Source organism: Eubalaena glacialis, chromosome 3 (assembly GCF_028564815.1).
Source record: "Eubalaena glacialis isolate mEubGla1 chromosome 3, mEubGla1.1.hap2.+ XY, whole genome shotgun sequence".
Lineage (NCBI taxonomy): Eukaryota > Metazoa > Chordata > Mammalia > Artiodactyla > Balaenidae > Eubalaena > Eubalaena glacialis.
Window position 1 is genome coordinate 113,380,870 of NC_083718.1, and position 20,730 is coordinate 113,401,599.

At 34.8% G+C, this 20,730-nt stretch overlaps 1 protein-coding gene across 2 annotated transcripts in view; it reads left to right on the plus strand.

The window, feature by feature from the left end:
- EVI5 (ecotropic viral integration site 5) overlaps positions 1 to 20,730 on the plus strand; it is a 228,596-nt gene that overhangs the window by 110,261 nt on the left and 97,605 nt on the right. Inside the window, exons 10-13 of one of the 2 annotated variants that reach the window (XM_061186311.1) lie at positions 94 to 154; positions 10,223 to 10,276; positions 12,141 to 12,173; positions 12,734 to 12,880. In XM_061186311.1, coding sequence (XP_061042294.1) covers positions 94 to 154; positions 10,223 to 10,276; positions 12,141 to 12,173; positions 12,734 to 12,880 — 295 coding nt within the window. The remainder of the gene's footprint in view (positions 1 to 93; positions 155 to 10,222; positions 10,277 to 12,140; positions 12,174 to 12,733; positions 12,881 to 20,730) is intronic. The other variant, XM_061186313.1, reaches the window with a different exon arrangement.

The window sequence follows — 20,730 nt, forward strand, 5'->3', positions numbered from 1 at the left end:
TTTTGTGTTAATATATGGTTTTAAATTTTCTAATTTCCGTAACTAGTTTGGAATGAAAGCATACCTTTAACTTTTTTTTTCTTTCTTTCTCAGGCTTGAAAAGGAATATACTACAATAAAAACTAAAGAAATGGAAGAACAAGTTGAAATTAAAGTAAGCATCTTAGGACTTTTAAAAGTACTGAACATAAATTCATTAAAGTCAGTTATTTGGCAATAGATGTTATGTTGATATATTTATTACCTGTCGTAAATTTAGCAATGATGTTTGTATTTATTTATTGATAAATTTACCATCCCACTAGATTATAGTTAAAAACAGACATTTCAGAAACCAGAATAATGTGACTGAAGTGGTTTTTGTTCTAGTGTGAAAGAAAGCAGCTTCTCCCTTTTTCTGGATTCATTGGTGGGTCATCAGGAGAAAATACTTCTTTGGGGAAGATAATTATCATTTCATTTAAGCATGATTTAAAAAGTTATAGAGAAGATAATCTGTAACATGCTGAGACTAACAGCAGTATAGTATAAAGGAGACCAAATAGAGTAGATCATTGCATTAGAACTAATTATGGCTGCCTTAGAGATGCAGAAAGCTTTGACTAATTAAATTTTCTCATCGCTAACCAAAGATTATTTCTGAATTACTGTTCAGAGAAACAGGTAGATTTTCAATTTGAAGGACATGTAAATTCCCACGTGTACCTTAAAATTCTTGTTTGTATCCCTGTAGGCCAGAAATTGTTGGGGATCTTTGGCATTGTGTGAGCTGGGTGTTAAGGAAAATTGAATTGGCATTTATGCTGATATTTCAGGATGGAGATAATGAATAGAAGCATGAGTTAGTGAAGGAACTCAGTGACTGGCTGATCAAATTCCTTACCTTTTATTTTCCCCCCAACTGCCTGAAAAAAAAAAAAAAAAGAATCAAAAACAAAACAAATTTATTGAATGACTCCACTTTTTTTAAAAAAACTGTATATTTGGATGTGTCTGATTTTTTACTTCAACCTGGCAAGACATTTGATGACCATCTTATTTACAATTCCCTAGCCGTGTATTAATTTAGCCTTGCTATAAAATAACACTTCATTACTCACACCCCACATGCCTTTTTACTAGGGAATGGGTTCTGTTAAATTACTACTCTTTCTTACCATAATCCTGCTCAGAAGCCTCCTGGGAGACAGTCTCTTCCCTCATCAACTCTGTCTCCCTTTTATAGATGTTTTATTTCCGTTTCTATCACCTACTCACTATCTGTTGGAAATAGATACTTATACATTTTTCAGAGAGAGAGAGAGGAGGAGAGAAGGAAAAGATCCCTGTGGATGTTTTTCCCTCTTTTTTTTTTTTTTTTTTTTTGTTCTGTCACCCACCTGCTGCTCTACCATTTGCTTTTCTTTTAGGTTCCATGAGTAAGGGTAATATTAAATCATACCCTCCACTTCAACCTACTGAAAGTAAAAAGTACATCATCCTGATGAGTGGGGAGAGAGTATGGGTTATTGCATACCACGAATATTTGGAACTGCAAATCAAGAATCTGAGGATGGGGAAGCCATCCTGTTCATTTCATCATGCTTGTAGTTGCAAAAAAATAAAAAATAAATTAACAGTTCTATGAACAATCCTTGCTCTTGAAGAAGTTTTTTTAAAATTAAGTCACATGAATGTAGGAATAGCAAAAGGCCTTTTCAAAAAGATCTAGCAGACATTAGCCTATATTTGCAGTTTTTTTCAAATTTTGATTTTTGGGGAAAGTTATAGTTCATATACCTCATAAAATACTTTTGAGTATGTTTTAGGCAAAAACAGGTGGCACAAAGTTGTTTATAGAGAAGAATCTAGGGGGAAAAAGTTTAAAAAGTTAGTGGAGTGCATTGGATAAATAAATACGCTAATCTCAGAGACAGTTCCTTTTATAAAATCTTGTTTCCACATAGTTCTTTTTTTACTCTTGTACCATTTTCATTCCTTTCTTCATTCCTCCTGCCCTCTGAAGGGCAAAGCCAAAACAATTTTTGTGTAACTGCACTTTTTTAACTTCATGTTTGCATATGTCTGATTTTTAAGTTGGACCTGGCAATTCATCTCATTCGCAACCAGAAGACCACCTTATTTACAATTAATTAGCCATGTATCATGGAGCCTCTCTCTTCATTGGGAAATGTCACTTCCTTATTCACATTCCCTTCCCCTCCCCCAAAGTCCCTTTTACAAGGGAATGAATTCTGTTAAACTAGTACTTTCTTGCCTTGGTTCTCCTCAAAAGCCTTCAGGGAGATAATCTTACACTGTTCTTTACACAAATAGTATGATCATAATTATGTGATGTTTTGATATAGAAGTAAAAAATCAGCCTTTGATGCTGTGACATGTGTTTAAGGTTTGACCTTCGGGTCAGTGACCTTTACGCTAAGAATTATATCTGTCAGCTCCCTGATCAAGATGGTGACTTTCAAGTATTTTCCATTCCTTCTCTGAAGTGTTACAGGAAGATTTTGATAATAACGATTTCATACAGTAGATCTTACATTTGACTGTGCCAGATTTTTTGTTAATAGAAACACCTTTGTCAGTATCTTCTTCCAATCTCTTGATGTTCCACCTGAGGGGGAGGAGGTAAGAAATATTAAAATTCTAGCTTATATTGGGATAAACCACAGATCTTTAAAAAAGAAGAGTCTTTATCCCCTACTCTATTTAAGATAGACATATGAATTTATGTTTAAATTTGTGTTTTGAGGTATAGAGATTTAAGCCCTGTGAAGAGGAGTTAGAAATTCTGACTGGTTTTTAGTCAGAATTTGGATATTTTTTCTTATTTCAAAAATTATGGAATATTCCAGATATGCTGAAAACTAGAGCGTAATATAAAAACATCTGTGTTTTCACGGCCTAACATAAAAAAAGAAAACATGACAAGTATTATCTAAGTCATCCAGGAATTATATTGAACAATCAATATAAAGTACTAGTACTGACACATTTATTCAACACTTAATATATGAAGGATAATTTACATACATTATCTCCTTTTATTCTTCCAATAACCTTATGAAAGGGTTGTTTATCTTTCTATGAAGAAACTAAGGTTCAGAAAGCTCAAATAATAAGCTAGTGGTCATACTGACAAAAAGTGGTAGAAGTCAAAAGAGTTTGAACTCTGATTTGGGTTAGTCTGAGACCCATACATGTTCTTCAGTGTATACACACTACCACTTTGCAAGAGAAACTTTAACGTATTGTGATGTAGGAAGGATTTGGATGCCCATTTTTGGTGGCATTACAAACTTTTCATTAAAAAATGAATAGCAAAAAAAAATGAATAGCTACTTAATAAAATCCAATGGGGATATAATAGCATAATTTATTTAAGAAGTCATTCATTTAACAGATACAGTGCCTGCTACATGCCCAAACACTGTTCTAGGCACTTGAGATGTGTTTATGAAACAGACCAAGTCCTGCCCTTGTGGTACTTACATTCTAGTATGGAAATCAGACAATAAGTAAAATGTACAGTGTTTTAGATTGTGATAAGTGTTAAACAGAGGGAAAAAATATCTTAGGGAAGGGAAAATAAAATGATAGTGTTCGGATTAAAAGTTTAGAGAAGTTGACCAGGTTACCTTTGAATAAAGACCTGAAAGAAGTGAGGGAGCTGGATATATAAGGAGAGCAGGGTCTGGTCAGGAGCATGCTGATGAGGAGTAGTGATGGGACGACATGAAGATGAGGGAAGTGAAAGGAGGTAAGGTGTTGCACACTGCAGATAATGTAGGGAGTTGCTGAACATGTGAAGACTTTAGCTTTTACTCTGGTGAGCCACTGGGGTTTTCAGTAGAGAAGGACAAGATCTGACTTAAGTTTTCAGTGCATCTTCTGGCTGCTGTGTTGAGAGTATATTGCAGGGGGTAAGAGCAGAAGCAGGGATATTAAGTAGAAAGCTGGTGAAGTAATGCAGGCAAGGGGTGGTGGTGGCGCTTGGACTGAAGTGTTAAGAAATGATTGGATTCTGAATAGGTTTTAAAGGTATAGCTGATTGTGGAGGTGTCAGAGAGACAGGAATCAAGGACTTTGGCCTGAGCAGTTAGAAGAATGCAGTTCCCAGTACCTGCAATGGGAAAGTCTACAGGAGGAATACCAAGAGCCCCAGTTTTGGTTATATTAAGTATGAGATACCCAGGAGCTGTTCAAGTAGCTCCTCGAAATACAGTAAGTCCCCTGTGTATGAACGAGCTCTGTTCAGAGAGCGCGTTTGTAAGTTCAGTTTGTTTGTAAAGTCCAACAGAGTTAGCCTAGGTACCCAACTAACACAGTCAGCTATATAGTACTGTGCTGTAATAGGTTTATAATGCTTTTCACACAAATGATACATAAAAAAAAAAACACAAAAAAATAAACATTTTTAATCTTATAGTACTGTACCTTGAAAAGTACAGTAGTACAGTACCAGAGCTAGCATACAGGGGCTGGCTTCGAATTACTGACTGGAAGAGGGAGAGGAGGTGGAAGATGGTAGAGCTGAAGGATTGTCAGCAATAGGAGACGGAGGGCAAGCTGCAGTTTTAAGAACACACGTTCAAATCTTTGAAAGTTCGCAACTTGAAGGTTCGTATGTAGGGTACTTAACTGTATTTAAAGTTGGAGTTAAGAGAGGACAAGCTGGAAATAAAAATTTGACAGTTATTGATATGATCATATTAAAAGCCATGAGAGTAGATGAGATTACCTGGGGAATGGATGTAGATTAAACAGCAGAGTACGAGAATTAAGCCTGAGAGTAAGCCAACATTTAAAAGTTAGGAAGACCAAGAACTAATCAGCAACGTAGGAGAACACCAGGGAAATATAATGTCCTAGAAGCCAAGAGAAAAGAGTGTTTCAGAAAGAGAGAGCCATTTACTGTGTCAAATGCTAAAGAAAGGGGACTTCCCAGGTGGCACAGTGGTTAAGAATCTGCCTGCCAATGCAGGGGACACGGGTTCGAGCCCTGGTCTGGGAAGATCCCATATGCCATGGAGCAACTAAGCCCGTGCACCACAACTACTGAGCCTGCTCTCTAGAGCCAGTGAGCCACAACTACTGAAACCTGCGTGCCACAACTACTGAAGCCCACGCACCTAGAGCCCATGCTCCACAACAAGACAAGCCACCGCAATGAGAAGCCTGTGCACTGCAATGAAGAGTAGCCCCAGCTCAAAAAAAGAATCAACACCAAAACAACCACATCTTATGAGCACACTGCAACTAGAGAGAGCCCGCGTGCAGCAACAAAGACCCAATGCAGCCAAAAATAAATAAATAAATTTATTAAAAAAAAGAACAAGAGAGAATGTAAAATATATGGGCAAAAATGTAGGTAAGATGTTGGTTGTAGGATGTTGTGAAGTTCTATTGTGATTGCTTCAATTTTTTCACTGAAATCAGAAACAGGATTATCATCTGAGAGTGACAGTAGGGTGGAGGGTTGCTGGTTTGAAGAAAGAGGAGAAAGTATGAAATAGTGATCTAAGAAGGTGGGAGAAGGAATGGACTAAGGAAACACGTTATTGCTAGGATGCATTAAGAGTCCAACTGAATTTAGTGATTGTTAATTGAAATAAACTTTACGGTTTTATTTTTCTTTGGTCATATTTACTGGCTGAGGTGCAGACTCAAGAGTTGTCGGTGTGTTGACCCAGAGTAGTGGTTTCCCAGGCAAGTATGCTCACTACTAAAGAAAAGGGAAAGGGGGGATAAAAGCAAGGGAAAGTCTGCAATGATTGGAAATTAAACTTTGTTTGGGAAGAGAGGATATCAGGCAGTGAGGGACAGTGAAAAGTTGGTAGGATCCATGGATTATCCCAACGAGAAGGAGGATTATTGAGTTTGGGTTACTTCATAAAATGAGTAAGCTGGAAAGAACAGAGTGGTTTGTTTGAAACTGAGATTCCCCTATTTTGGCATATTTAGGTTGTTTTTCGTTTTTCATCATTAAAAAATAATGCTTATGTTAACATCTTTGTATATAAAGTTTTGTGGTACCTTCTATTTCTATAGTCAGTTGTAAAAAGTAGAATTACTGAATTATAGGGTATTAGTATTTTTAAGACATTCAGTATGTACTAAGTAAATTTCCTAAAGAATATTTCCAGGATATGTTCTTGGCAGCGTTTCCATTTCACTAATACCTTGTGTACATTAGGTATTTCATTCTTGCTCTCACTCTTAGTCTCATTTTCTTTTCTAATTTGGTAGGTCAAAAAAGTCTCTCTTTTTAAGTGTATGTATCTGTTGCTCTTTCTTCTTGTGGTTTTCACTTTAAAGTTTAGAAAACACCTTTTTAATTAGTTCTAGGAAATGTGATTAAAAGTAAGGGTACTCAAAAATTAATGAGAAGTCAGTCAAGTGGTAGATTTTAGTCATTAACTTTCCTATATAGCAGCAATAAACATTTCAAAAGTATCTTGGAAAAAAGAAATTCCATTTGAAATAAAGATAAAAGCATATTTGGGACTTACCTGGTGGCACAGTGGTTAAGAATCCACCTGCCAATGCAGGGGACACGGTTTCAAGCCCTGGTCCAGGAAAATCCCACATGCTGCAGAGCAATGAAGCCCATGCACCACACTACTGAGCCTGCTCTCTAGAGCCTGCGAGCCACAACTACTGAGCCTGCGTTCTAGAGCCTGCGAGCCACAACTACTGAGCCTGTGTGCCACAACTACTGAAGCCCGTGTGCCTAGAGCCCATGCTCCACAACAAGAGAAGCCACCCCAATGAGAAGCCCGTGCACCACAGTGAAGAGTAGCCCCTACTCACCACAACTAGAGAGAAGAGCCCTCGCACAGCAATGAAGACCCAATGCAGCCAAAATTTAATTAATTAGCTAATTTTTTAAAAAAGCATATTTAAGAATAGCCTAAATGAAAAATAGCGTAAAACCTAACAAGCACCGACAAACTTTGCAAAGGGTGTTTTTAAAGGATGAATAAAGGAGAGAGACAAAAATAACTACGTGTTGTATAAAAACAATCTAAAGAATAATTATTTTAAAAAATAGACAAAAGTAATAAAATTATATTCATGCACTAACTTTAAAAATACTATGAGCAATGCTTATCATTAACCAAGTATTTGGTTTATATTAGGCAGTGTGCTGTCTCGTTGAATTCTTCCAGCATCATTGTAGGTTTTATTAGTATAATTTTCTAGTTGAGGAAATGGAGATTCCAGGGCACTGAATGACATCCACAGGTGTTAATTGTAGAGTGAGGATTTGAACCTAAACCTACCTCATTTCAAAACCTAGTCTTGGACTTCCCTGATTGCGCAGTGGTTAAGAATCCGCCTGCCAATGCAGGGGATGTGAGTTTGAGCCCTGGTCCAGGAAGATCCCACATGTCGCGGAGCAACTAAGCCCGTGCGCCACAACTACTGAGCCTGCGCTCTAGAGCCCGGGAGCCACAACTACTGAGCCCACATGCCACAACTATGGAAGCCCGCTCGCCTAGAGCCCGTGCTCTACGACAAGAGAAGCCACCACAATGAGAAGCCCGTGCACGGCAACGAAGAGTAGCCCCCGCTCGCCGCAACTAGAGAAAGCCCGCGTGCAGCAATGAAGACCAACGCAGCCAAAAATAAATAAATTTTAAAAATCTACGTTAAAAAAAAAAAAAACAACCTAGTCTCTAAACTACTAGTCTACTAGTAGTTAAGGTTTGAGGAGGATAAAAAACACAATATAAGAAGGGGGGAAATTACCTATACCAGATGTTAAAAGAGATTACAAAGCTCTAATTACCAAAATACTGTGAAGGTAACCCTGAAACAGTCTTTAATAACTGATAAAGTCTATTATATTTTTCAACTCATCATGAAGTGAGTATCACACAAATGAGGAATTGATGATTTATTTAAAAAGTGGTATTAAGACATTTGTGTAGGTGTTTGGGGGGAAAATGAATTCAGGTTTTTATAGCAAAATTTCAGAAGATTTGAAGGGGGTGGGGAGGGAAATCCAAGTGAATGTTTTTAGTTTTAAATTTTAAGCATTATTTCTATTGAAATATTAACTTTATTCACTCAATTGTCTGGTTGAACTTAACTTCCTAAGTCTTTTAGAAAAACAAAATGCTACTTTTTTTGTCATGAAATATGTTGAGAAGATTTTGAGAATCACATTTATTTCTTTGGCTTTCCAGACTTTAAGAGCATTTAATAATTGCTTATTTGTGTAGACCATTATGCTATACATAATGTGAGTAGCCAAGAAATGAGAAATATTTTCTTTTCCTCAAACTATTTTGTAGCTTGAGATCACACATAAAGTAATATCTATTTCAAATCATCCAAATATATTCTAGTGAATACAGCAAAAATATTTAATATGCAAACTATCTTTGTAATAAATAAGATTTATTTGTTCCAATTTGTGGTCCACTTAATAAGACAACAATAATTCATAGTCTTTTATTTGCTTTGTTCTGAGATTTTATATGTTATATAAACTATATTTTAGTCTTTACTGGCAAAATGATAGATTGAATTAATAGAAGAATTTTCTGAGGAAGACATTTTTAGCAGGAATTTAGAGGAAGGCAGGGTTGGAAGAAGGCTAGATAGCACTCTAGAGCAAATTGGTACAAATAGGTAAGAGGGAGTTTGAAATTATAATGATGGCAAAATGAAGGGATAACTTATATTGGTGAACTATACAAAAAGGAGATGATTTTTTACTGTAGAGTGTTTTGTTTTTTCATATTATTTTCCATTATGTTGTCACAGGATATAACTATAGTTCCCTGTGCTGTACAGTAGGACCTTGTTGTTTATCCATCCTATATATAGTAGTTTGCATCTGCTAATCCCAAACTCCCAATCCATCCCTTCCCCAACCCCACTTTCCCCCTTGGCAACTACAAGTCTGTTCTCCATGTCTGTGAGTCTGTTTCTGTTTCGTAGATATGTTCATTTGTGTCATATTTTAGATTCCACATATAAGTGATATCATGGTATTTGTCTTTCTCTTTCTTACTTATTTTGCTTAGTATGATAATCTCTAGGTCCATCTGTGTTGCTGCAGATGGCATTATTTCATTCTCTTTTTATGACTGAGTAGTATTCCATTTTGTGTGCGTGTGTGTGTGTGTGTATCACATCTTCTTTATCCATTCATCTATCGATGGACATCTAGGTTGTTTCCATGTCTTGGCTCTTGTAAATAGTGCTGCTATGAACACAGGGGTGTGTGTATCTTTTCAAATCATAGTTTTGTCTTGATATATGCCCAGGAGTGGGATTGCTAGATCGTATGGCAACTCAATTTTTAGTTTTTTTCAGAACCTCCATACTGTTTTCCATAGTGGCTGTACCAGTTTATAATGTAGGGTGTTTTAGATTTAATACTTAATAGCAGTAATTTGACAGGGTTTTGGGAGTTGGGCATTGAGCAATTACGTGAAGTGGTTTTTTTTTTTTTAATCTGGTTTTACTCTTTTAACTACAAGAAAATGCTAGTAATTTTCTTAAGTTGAAAACAACTCATGATAAATAATTCATTCGATGAAAACAACTCATTCTTCATATTTTCATAATGGAACTTTGCAACTTGGCACATACAACACATTATAAATGGAGGCTGATCTAGTTCTAAACTGACAATTTGATATTTATCCTATGAACATGCATTTTTCAGATTCCTTACTTGTTTATTTGATACACATTTGAATATTATTTGTGTAGTCTTTGTAGGAGATAAATGAGTTAGAATCTTTTCTATCTAATAGGGATATTAAGACATATAAGAAAATACTGGGAATTCCCTGGCGGTCCAGTGGTTAGGACTCTGCGCTTTCACTGCCGAGGGCACGGGTTCAATCCCTGGTGGGGGAACTAAGATCCTGCAAGTGGTGAGGCGCAGCCGGGGAAAAAAGAAAATACTGATTATGAGTCATTATGCTAGTTACAGAAAAGAAAGGGGTTATTTTGTATGTATTCTAGCTTATATTTAAAATTCAGTCACAGCTGGAATGATGAATGTGGTCATTTCCTTTGCCATGCATTTCTTACTCTGAGCCTTTAAGAATTTCACAGATGATAATGTAGCCATTTCTTGGACTATTTCCTATTTATAAAAGGTGGTACATTTTATCGACTATGATTTAGGTATCATTTTTCCTTCTCAGGAATGTTTGCAAGCAAACCTTTGTTTGTTTGTTTTCTTTTTCTGCAGAGGTTACGCACAGAAAATAGACTATTAAAACAGCGCATTGAAACATTAGAAAAAGTAAGTAAATTGCTACTTATGTAAACTTCCGTTGAATGCACAATAATTTTTCTATTTTAAATAAAGGCTCAAGAAATCTGGCACATGTCTCTGAAGTTGTGGTATTGACTTCTTAGCTTGCATAGCTTACTACTTAACTAAATAACTTGTCAATAAAAATTGATCATTAGTAGTCCTTGAACTCTAAGGTTAAAGTTTCAAACTGAGGTTATTATTAGAGTAACATATTGATGTCATTTGTTTTTGTTACATAATCTCTAAAAAGTATGTTCTTTAGGGGTAACCTAGTTGAGAATCCATTCTGTATAGTATTTTAAAGATGAATTTCAAATGTTGCCCTGTCGAGCCATATGTTAAATGTGGCAGTGATTTCTTTAAGGCCTAGGATTGCTTTAAGTTTAGTCAAAATGACTGACTGATTTCTTATATAAAAATTCACCATGATGTTTGTTGATTTTCAACACAGGAATTGTGACTAAACTTTTGGTTTTTAGAATTATTTTGATACCGCTTGTTACCTCTTCCTCTCTGTTTCATATAAAATAACGGTAAATGTGTCAATTTTGCATTATTTTTCTTATTGTGCTTTTGATGTAATGTCTTTCATAGTCTTGTTCCTGTTGCTATAAGAATGTATTAAGTAATAAAAGTATAGCCTAAGAGTTTTGGTTTATTAAAGGAAAAACATCCGAATTCACAAACTCTTTTAGGTTTTTTTGTTTTTGTTTTTTTTTTCTTTTTACCAAAGATGAAAATTAGTAGTTTAAAAAATAGTCCTCATGATATTGTCAAGTATCTTAAAATCTTCCCTGAAAGTCTACAGGTCAATATTTAGGAATGAAATGAATGAAGATATAGATTATTTGCATATTTGTCTTTTGTTTGAAAGTATTGATGGTTTCATATTAAATAGCATGGCACAAGGACAGGATCTTTGTTACATGTATATTTTTGTTATATAATAATTGCAGGTACATTATATTAAGGATATATTTCTTTCATCTTATTAGAGCTGGTTTGAAGATAATTCTGCTTTTTTGGTGACTGCAAAAAGGTTGAGCTTAATTGTTTTTAAGTCATTTTGATTTTATCAATATATATTATTTCCACTAAACACTCAGTTTATAGTAAAATGTACATCTTCCTAGGTGGTCTTTTATCTTTGCAGTAAGACATTTTCACAGAGAAAGCATTTTTATTTCATCGAACCTTGAGAATAATAAAGGTGCTGTCTGAAAGAGTTAAGTTTGGATTTTCCTTCTAGAAAATTAAGTACCTTTTTACTGGCCTAGATGGCCTAGGTGTGTTCTTTAGCACTTAGAATTCTGTAAATACTTAGATACCAGTTAAACTCTGTAACTGAAATGTTTACTTACTCAGTTATTGCTAGAGTTTATTATGGTTGAGCTCATTAATTTCATTTGTCATATTTTCCTTGCTTTGCTTCTTTGGAAGTTGCTGTTGTACAAATTGCTGTCACACTTTATAAGTGGAATTGCCTACTCAAATTCCTTCTCCCTTTCATATAAATGATTTGACAATATGGCTGATGCTAAAAATACTTAAAGTATGCTTTAAAAAGAAGATATTAGCTTGTCCCAAATAATGAAAACCCTCTTGGAATTTGTGTTAGGTCTCTTCTAGAAGCACATGATTTTCTGCAGTTTATCCTTATTTTGATATATTTTTTTTTAAGAATAGAAACACATACAATAAAAAATAGTTTTAAAATCTAAATGTCCATCTTAATTACAATGAAAAGTAGGTGGAATTTGGGTATGCGTTGTTTCTTCTTATTCCTAATTTTATCACCTTTATTTTAGTTCCTTCTCTTATATTTCTATCTGAATTTTTCCTTTTGTAGGAAAGTGCTTCCTTGGCAGATAGATTGATACAGGTATAGTTTTTTTTTTTTTTAAGCATTTTCTCTAACATCTAAGGAAAGTCCTAAACCTAGAAATTCATATTTTAATGCATGCAATTTTACATGCATTTTTCTAGAAATAAGTTTTGGGGTGGTATCTATGGGTGTAAACTTAATTTTTGATAATAGTGTGTTATCTTTATTAAAATAAACCCATCTTTTGCACGTTTTAGAGCTAACCTTATTTTAAAATTTATTCCAAAATGGCAATCAGTGGATTCTGCGAAATTAACCACTATTCATTGAAAACACTAGTCCTGCATGTACAATAATATTGCATGAATTGAATTTTTATTGACTGAAAGAAGAATTGTTCTTAAGATTATCAGATGAATTTTTCATTTAGTTTCCCAAAATTTGCTGGAGCAATAATGAGCTGCTGGCTAATAATTACTTAGGCTGTTCTGTTCTCTGAGGTGATCTTTTTTTTTTTTTTTTTTTAACATGTCAAAGTAAGTAACTAAACCTCACAAAGGCAGTCTTTCTTGAATCTATCCTAAATTGCTTTACACACACAAAAATTATGTCCTAAGGGACAAGTGACAAGAGCCCAGGAGGCTGAGGAAAACTACCTCATAAAACGGGAGTTGGCCAACATCAAACAGCAGAGTGATGAGGCCAGTGCTAAACTGGAGCAAGCTGAAAGTACCATCAGGAAGCTCCAGCACCAACAGCAATGGGTAAGGAGTCTGGTAGTGGTTTTGCTCACCTGTCTCATCCCCTTCCTTTAAACTTTTTTTTTTAAGCACAACTTCTGTGCTCTTGTTTTAAACAATTTTGTTTTCTACTTTAATTGAATTCTTAAGTTAATCAATTTTAAGTTCTGTAATATTTAGTGGTCTTATTGTGGCCTAAAGACTCCTTGTTCTAACATTTTTTTTTTTCTGTATACACAGTTTTGTTAGAATTAGGTAATGTTTTCTTTCCTTACATTATATTTTAAGTCACAGCAAATAAGTGATGTATGTCAGACATGCTTTTTAGGTTTTAGAAATCTGTTTATTTATAAAAGGTATCTTTCCATGGGTAATTATTAAATCTTCTGATAGTTTTTGTTAATTGTGTACATGAGATACTACCCAACATGTAGAAAATATGTAACTATCTCATTTAAATCTTTGATAATATGGTGATTTATATCTTACAAAATACTATAGTCATCTTACATCAAGACATTAAATTATGGGTTCAGTTATATGCTTACATATTTTTCAAGAAGAGAGAAGTTGTGAAAATTAAAAAATGGACTTTTAAAATATTATGTTCAGTAACTTTGAGTACTAAACAGCTTCTGATTGTACAACTATCCTCAGGTATCTTTTGTAACTTAGATATTATTTTCCATTGGCAAATTCAGACAAGTGTGATATTAATCAAGAATACGAGAGTTAAAAAGAAAAGCCAGCTGTTTATCTTTGAAAAGATATTATTTCTTGTTTCAGTTTTCTGTTTTCAAGTAGGAGTTGGATTGTAACAGGAATAGGCGGAAAAAGTTGTGGTAAACCTAGAATTCTATATAGGTCTGAAAGGCAAATAGAATGACTTCAAGGTTGGATGTCACTAAGAAACTAAGAAACAACATTATCATCTGAGTATGAAAATCAGAAAACTAAAAGCAAAAAGAAATTGGTAATAGGAAAAAAGCATAACATAAAATTTTTCCTATTATGTTAATTGAATATGGTTACAAAAAATGAATAGCAGAGTGGTAAGAGAATACATTCATCCCTTGTTATCTGTGGGGGACTGGTTCCAGGACCCCTGAGGATACCAAAATTCTTGTATACTCAAGTCCCTTTTGTAAAATGGCATAGTATTTGCATTTAATCTGCGTATATCCTCCCATATACTTTATTTTTTTTTTATTTTTTGCACTTAGTAAATATGTTTTTATAATGAAAATTCTTGAAGTATAGCTTTGAACATATATACAAGAGTAGCACAATGTAAAACAAATTGAGATAATGTATTTTTTCCCTTTAAATCTTGGAATTGCTGTTTTGGTATATGAATATTTCATTATAAACATTTATATTGTATGTTAAATATTTAAAAATTCATATTCACACACAGTGTTGCTGTAGTCTCTACTACGTTAGTGCTTCATGCTGCCTCCCATATACTTTAAATCATCTCTAGGTTACTTATAATATCTAATACTGTGTAAATGCTATGTAAATAGTTGTCTGTGTATGGCAAATTCAAATTTTGCTTTTTGGAACTTTCTGGATTTTTTTTTCCTGAATATTTTCAATCCACGGTTGGTTGAATCTGCAAATGCAGAAGCTGTGGCTGTGGAGGGCTGACTGTACTAAAAAGATGGGAACTCAAATGTTTCGTTTTGCCTTTGTATGAAATGTCAATAATATCAAAGCATAAAAATAGGAAAAGCAGAATTGGAGGGTCATGTTGAGAATTAAGCTGAACTGAGTTATCAGTGTAATGTGATTTTGTTATTGGGAAAGATAAGTATTATATTTACATTTAGTATATAATACATTGGAGTCATAAATTATTAGTTTTTTGGCATAGTTTTTCAAATAGTAAGACCTGGTTATAGATGTGTATCAAAGATAAAAAATGTTGGTTTATAATGGAAAAGCTAAGTGGGCAAGCAAAAACAGCCAGAATGAACTGAAGCTTTTGAAAATAGTTAAGTGTAACAAAAAGAATCTTTGTACTCTAATTCAAAGGACAAGATAGACCCATATTGTGGGAGTATGATACAACAAGTAGAAAGCAAATCTCTACTTCGATTTTGCTTCCATTTTTTTTTCTCACTAAGCAGACATTCTCCTAAACGGAAATAAACTGTAAAGCAGACATATAAAGCAGTAATGCACAAAAATAGGTGAAGTAACAGAGTCTTCATTAAATTTCCAGTTTCAAAGTAAAGTGATATTAGATATTAAAGTAACTTGCAAGATGATCATAGGAATATTATTTTTTAAAAAGGATTTTAGAAAATAAGAGATGCTAAAGGCTTTGAGGTTGGCAACTGCGGTTAGGTAATAGTGGTTAGATATCTCAGAAGAGGATCAGTGACCTTGCTGATGCTTCATTAAAAATTCCTGGAACATCTGGTTTGTGAACAATTAGAAAAATAACTTTTACTTGCTAAAAGCTAATTTACTATGCATAAGTCATAACAAACTAACTTTGTTTCTATAACAAACAAAAATTTTTTACAAGTTGTTGGTAGCGTCTCATGATATCATTCTTGACAAGGGAGAGAAATACAGATGAAAATAGTAAACTTAAGTGGCTTTATAGGTGACTAACTATATCAAAATGGCTGTTCATGTTGAAGTAAAGAGGTGTCAGAGGTCTTTGTCTCCTACATGAAGTATTTCAGGAATGTAGGTAATATTTTTTGTATATATAAATTTGTTTATTTTATTTATTTTTTTTGGCTGCATTGGGTCTTCGTTGCTGCGCGTGGGCTTTCTCTAGTTGCGGTGAGCAGGGGCTACTCTTCCTTGTGGTGCGTGGGCTTCTCATTGCAGTGTCTTCTCTTGTTGTGGAGCACGGGCTCTAGGCGCGCGGGCTTCAGTAGTTGTGACACGCGGGCTCAGTAGTTGTGACTCACGGGCTGTAGAGCACAGGCTCAGTAGTTGTGGTGCACGGGCTTAGTTGCTCCGTGGCACGTGGGATCTTCCTGGACCAGGGCTCGAACCCTTGTCCCCTGCGTTGGCAGACGGATTCTTAACCACTCCGCCACCAGGGAAGCCCCTAGGAATGTAAGTAATATGTTAATGGTGAGTCAAGATTTCAAAATATTTAAACAGTCTATTCAGAATAAGAAACTAAATAAAAGATTATTTCATAGAAGTAAATCTATAGCCTTGCCTCGAAGTTTAAAACTTAAAGATATATCTTAGTGATGCTTTATGTAACAAAACCTTGAAATTGACAGCAGATCAGGAATTACCAATAATATAATGAGACTCCCTGCATTCCTTATCCCAAGTATAGTCTTCTAGAAGTATAATAATCCAGTTCAGTTCTAAGTAGCTTGTAGAAAATTTGTATTGTTGTATCTGGTTTGAATACCAAAACTCATATGAAATGTTTACAGACTGTGTTATGGCAAGTATAGGAAGATGTGGAATCCCTGGATATTTTTAGACTCTACTAAAGAAGATTTTATAAGAACATCACAGGTATGGTCATTTTAAAGTATTTGAGAGGTGATCTTATGGAAAAGTGGTTAGTCTCTTTTGATATTGCTCCAGAGGGCAGAATGTGTTTAAGATCCAAAGATACAAAATCTTACTAATCGGAATTTTGACAAATGGAATAGTTTCTTCGCAAAGTAGTGAGCATATTACTGCTAGTAAGTGACCATCTATTGCTAATTGTCTTGATTACAGCCTTCCAGTATAACAACATGAAGTCTTCAGAATTCTCTAAGGGTTTCAAATCTATTCCAGCAGGAGGTATTGAATTACCAGTATAATCAACCACCACCACCACCCTCTACTGCCTGTAGTGTCATTTTATATACTATAAATAGCTTTGGATTTCATATACAGAACTGAATTCTAATCCTGTTTTGCTAACTTTGTGACCTTGGATACTCAAGGATTGGGTTTCTTTTTTTCTCTAAAATGATTATGTAAGGCTAGATCACCTCAAGTCTTTCTTTTTGATTTTTTAAATGAACTTTATTAAGGTATAAATTACATGTAATAGAATTCATCAAATTAAAATTAAAATGTATGGTTTGATATGTTTTGATATTAGTTGTATAACCATCACTATCACAATCAAAATGTAGAGTATTTCCATCACCCCCATGATTTTTCTCATGTCCCTTTGCAGTTCACCTCTCTATCCCAGCAGCCTTTCTGCTTTCTGTCAGTGTAGTTTTGCCTTTTCTAGAATTTCATATAAATGGAATTGTAAGGTATGAGGCTTTTGTGTCTGGCTTCATTCACTTAACATATTCACTCAATTTTTTTCTTCTTGGCAATTTTTTTTCTTTACTGTGGTAAAATAGACACAACATAAAATTTACCATTTAAGTTCACAGTTCAGTGGCACTAAGTACATTTATAATGTTGTGCAACAATAACCACTATATTTCTAGAACTTTGTCATCATCTCAAACAGAAGCTTTGTACCCATTAAAAAAAATAACTCTCCTTTCCCCCGCCTCCACCTTTTTGCCCCTGGTAACCTCCGTTCTACTTTGTGTCTCTATGAATTTTCCTCTTCCAGGTAACTCATGTAAGTAGAATCATACAATATTTGTCCTTTTATGTCTGACTTATTTCGCTTAGCATAATGCTTTCAAGGCTCATCCTTGTTGTATCATCGCATTAATGCCAGAATTTTCTTAGTTTTTATTGTGGCTGAATAATATTCCATTGTATGTGTATGTATTTTGTTTATCCACTCATCTGTTTATGGTCATTTTGGTTGTTTCTACCTTTTGGCTGTCACGAATAATACTGCTGTGATCATTAACATACAAATATCTGTTTGAGTCCCTTCTTTTGAGTATATACCTGGAAGCAGAGTTGCTGGATCAAATGGTAATTTCACGTTTAACTTTTTGGAGACTCAGCAGACTATTTTCCACAGCTGCTGCACCATTTTACATTCCCACCAGTGTACAAGGGTCCCAATTAATTTCTCCACATCCTCAACAGCTGTTGTTCTTTTCTTTTCTTTTTTCTTTACTGTTTTTTTTATTAAAAGCCATCCTAGTAGCTAGTAGTAGGTGTGAAGTGGTATAAAGAAATTTAAGTAAATGGAAAGATCTCATGTTCATGTATTGGAAGACTTCATATTGTTAAGAGGTCAGCACTACCTAATATGATGTATAGATTTAATCCTATCAACCCTGTCAGTCTTTTACAGAAATGGGAAAGCTGATCCTGAAATTCATATGGGATTACAAGGAGCCCTAAATAGTGAAAACAATCTTGAAAAAGAACAGAGTTGGAGGACTCACATTTCCCAATTTGAAAACTGACTACAAAGATAGAATAATCAAAACAGTGTGGTACTGGCAACAGGATAGATATATAGATCAATGAAATAGAAATTGAGAGTTCAGAAATAAACCCATACATGTATGGCCACCTGATTTTCAGCAAGGGTACCAAGACCATTTGATAAGGAAGAACAGTCTCTTCAACAAATGGTTCTTGAAAAACAGGACATCTCCATGCGAAAAAATGAGCTTTCACTCCTACCACACAGGACATAAAAAAAATTACTCAGAATGAATCAATGATCTTTATGGTTTTAAAACACATAAGGATAAATCTTCATGAGCTCAGATTTTTGGCAGTGGATTCTTAGATATGGATTCTTTGACACCAAAAGGATGAGCAACAGCAACAACAACAACCGAGAAACAGATAAATTGTACTTCAAAATTAAACCTTTTGAGCATCAAAGGACATTTTCCAGAAAATGAAAGGGCAACCTACAGAGTGGTAGAAAATATTTGAAACTCACATATTTAAGTGTTTAGCATCCAGAATATATAAAGAACTCTTTCAACAAAAAGGCAAACAACTCAATTTAAAAGTGAACAGAGAATTACAGTATTACTTACCATAACCAAGACATGGAAACAGCCTAAGTGTCCACCAATGGATGAATGGTTAAAGAAAATGATACACATAAATACACACACACATAGTGCACATGCTGGAATATTATTCAGCCAATAAAAAGAATGAAATCTTGCCATTTGCAACAACATGGATGGACCTGGAGGGCATTATGCTGGGCAAAATGAAATAAGTCAAATAGAGAAGGCGCATATCATATGACCCACTTATATGTGAACCTAAAAACAAACAACAAACCCCACCGAGCTCATAGATACAGAGAATAGATTGGTGGTTGCAAAAGATGGGAGGGTGAGTGAAATGTGGTTAAGGGGGTCAAGAGGTAGAAATTTCCAGTTATAAATAAGCCATGGGGATGTAATGTACAGCATGGTGACTATAGTTAACAAAACTGTATTACCTATTTGAAAGTTGCTGAAGAGTAGATATTGCAAATTCTCATCTCGAGAAAAAAAATTGTAACTACCTATGATGATGGATGTTAACTAGACATTGTGGTGATCATTTCACGATATATGCAAATACTGAATCATGGTTCTGTACACCTAAAAATGAATATAATGTCATATATCAATTGTACTTCAATAAGACTTTTTTTTTTTAAGTAAGCAGAAGACTCGAATAGACCTTTTTCCAAAGAAATATACAAATGGCCACAAACATATGAAAAGATGTTCAACATCATTAGGCTTTAGGGAAATGCAGATCAAAACCACTATGAGGTTTCCACACTCACTAGGATATCTATAATAAGTAAAAAAGAAAAGGAGTGTTGGCAAGGGGATGGAGAAATTGGAACCCTTGTATATTGCTGGTAGAAATATAAAATGGTCAGCTACTGTGGAAAACACTTTGATGGTTCCTCAAAAGTTTAAACATAGAATTATCATATGACCCACAATTCACTTCCTAGATGTATGCCCAAAAGAATGGAAAACTGATGTTCAGACAAGTATGTGTACACATGTTTGTAGCAACATCATTCACAAAAAAGTGGACATAGCCCAAAAGTTCATCAACAGAAGAATAGATAGGCAAATTGTGGTATATACATACAATGAAATATTCAGCCATAAGAAAGAATGAAGTACTGATGCATGCTATGTATAATATGGATGAGTCTCCAAAACATTAAGCTAAGTGAAAGAAGCCAGACACAAAAGATCACATATTGTATGATTCCATTTGTATGAAATATCCAGAATAGATAAATCCATAGAAACAGAACAGAGGTTGGTGGTTGCCAGAAGGTTGAGTGGGAAAAAGGTGAGAAACTGCTTAAGAGGTTTTACTGTGGACTGATGGAAGTGTTTTAGAGCTAGATAAAAATCTGTGGTTGTACAACATTCTGAATGTCCTAAATGCCACTGAATTGTTCATTTAAAAGTGTTATTTGAATTTTGCCTAATTGTCTAAAGAAGAAGTCTACAGAACTGAAGGGTATACAGCTCAAGGAAATGACACATTTAGTTTGAGTAATTGTGGTAGAAGGTGGAAATAAGGGGGAACATATAACATCCCAGTGCTGAACCCCATTGGTTGAGGTCAGGGTAGGACCAGAAGCAAGTGAGCTAGCTTGTATGAAGAGCCTGAGAGGCTTGAGAGAGCCCTCAGGGCTGGGGTTGGGCATGTCTTAATCAGCATTGTGGTTGCATTGAGACTAAAAGGAGAATGCAATGTGGAGTTAGCAGGTCAAGGTTGGCAGCTACAAAAGTGACTTACAATAGGTTGTCAGATGAATGCCCTATAGGAACTATAGCCCAAAGGCAAGGGAGTTTAAGACGTAAAAGAGACAAGAATTTGGATTATCAGGAGTTTAGTGGACTAATGAGAGAGCAGCTTGGGCAAGTGTTGAACATGGAGGCTATTATCCATAGCTGTGATTTGCGTGATTTGGGAAGATGTGGTGTTTGGATAGGCCAGCTCCGTTAATGTGC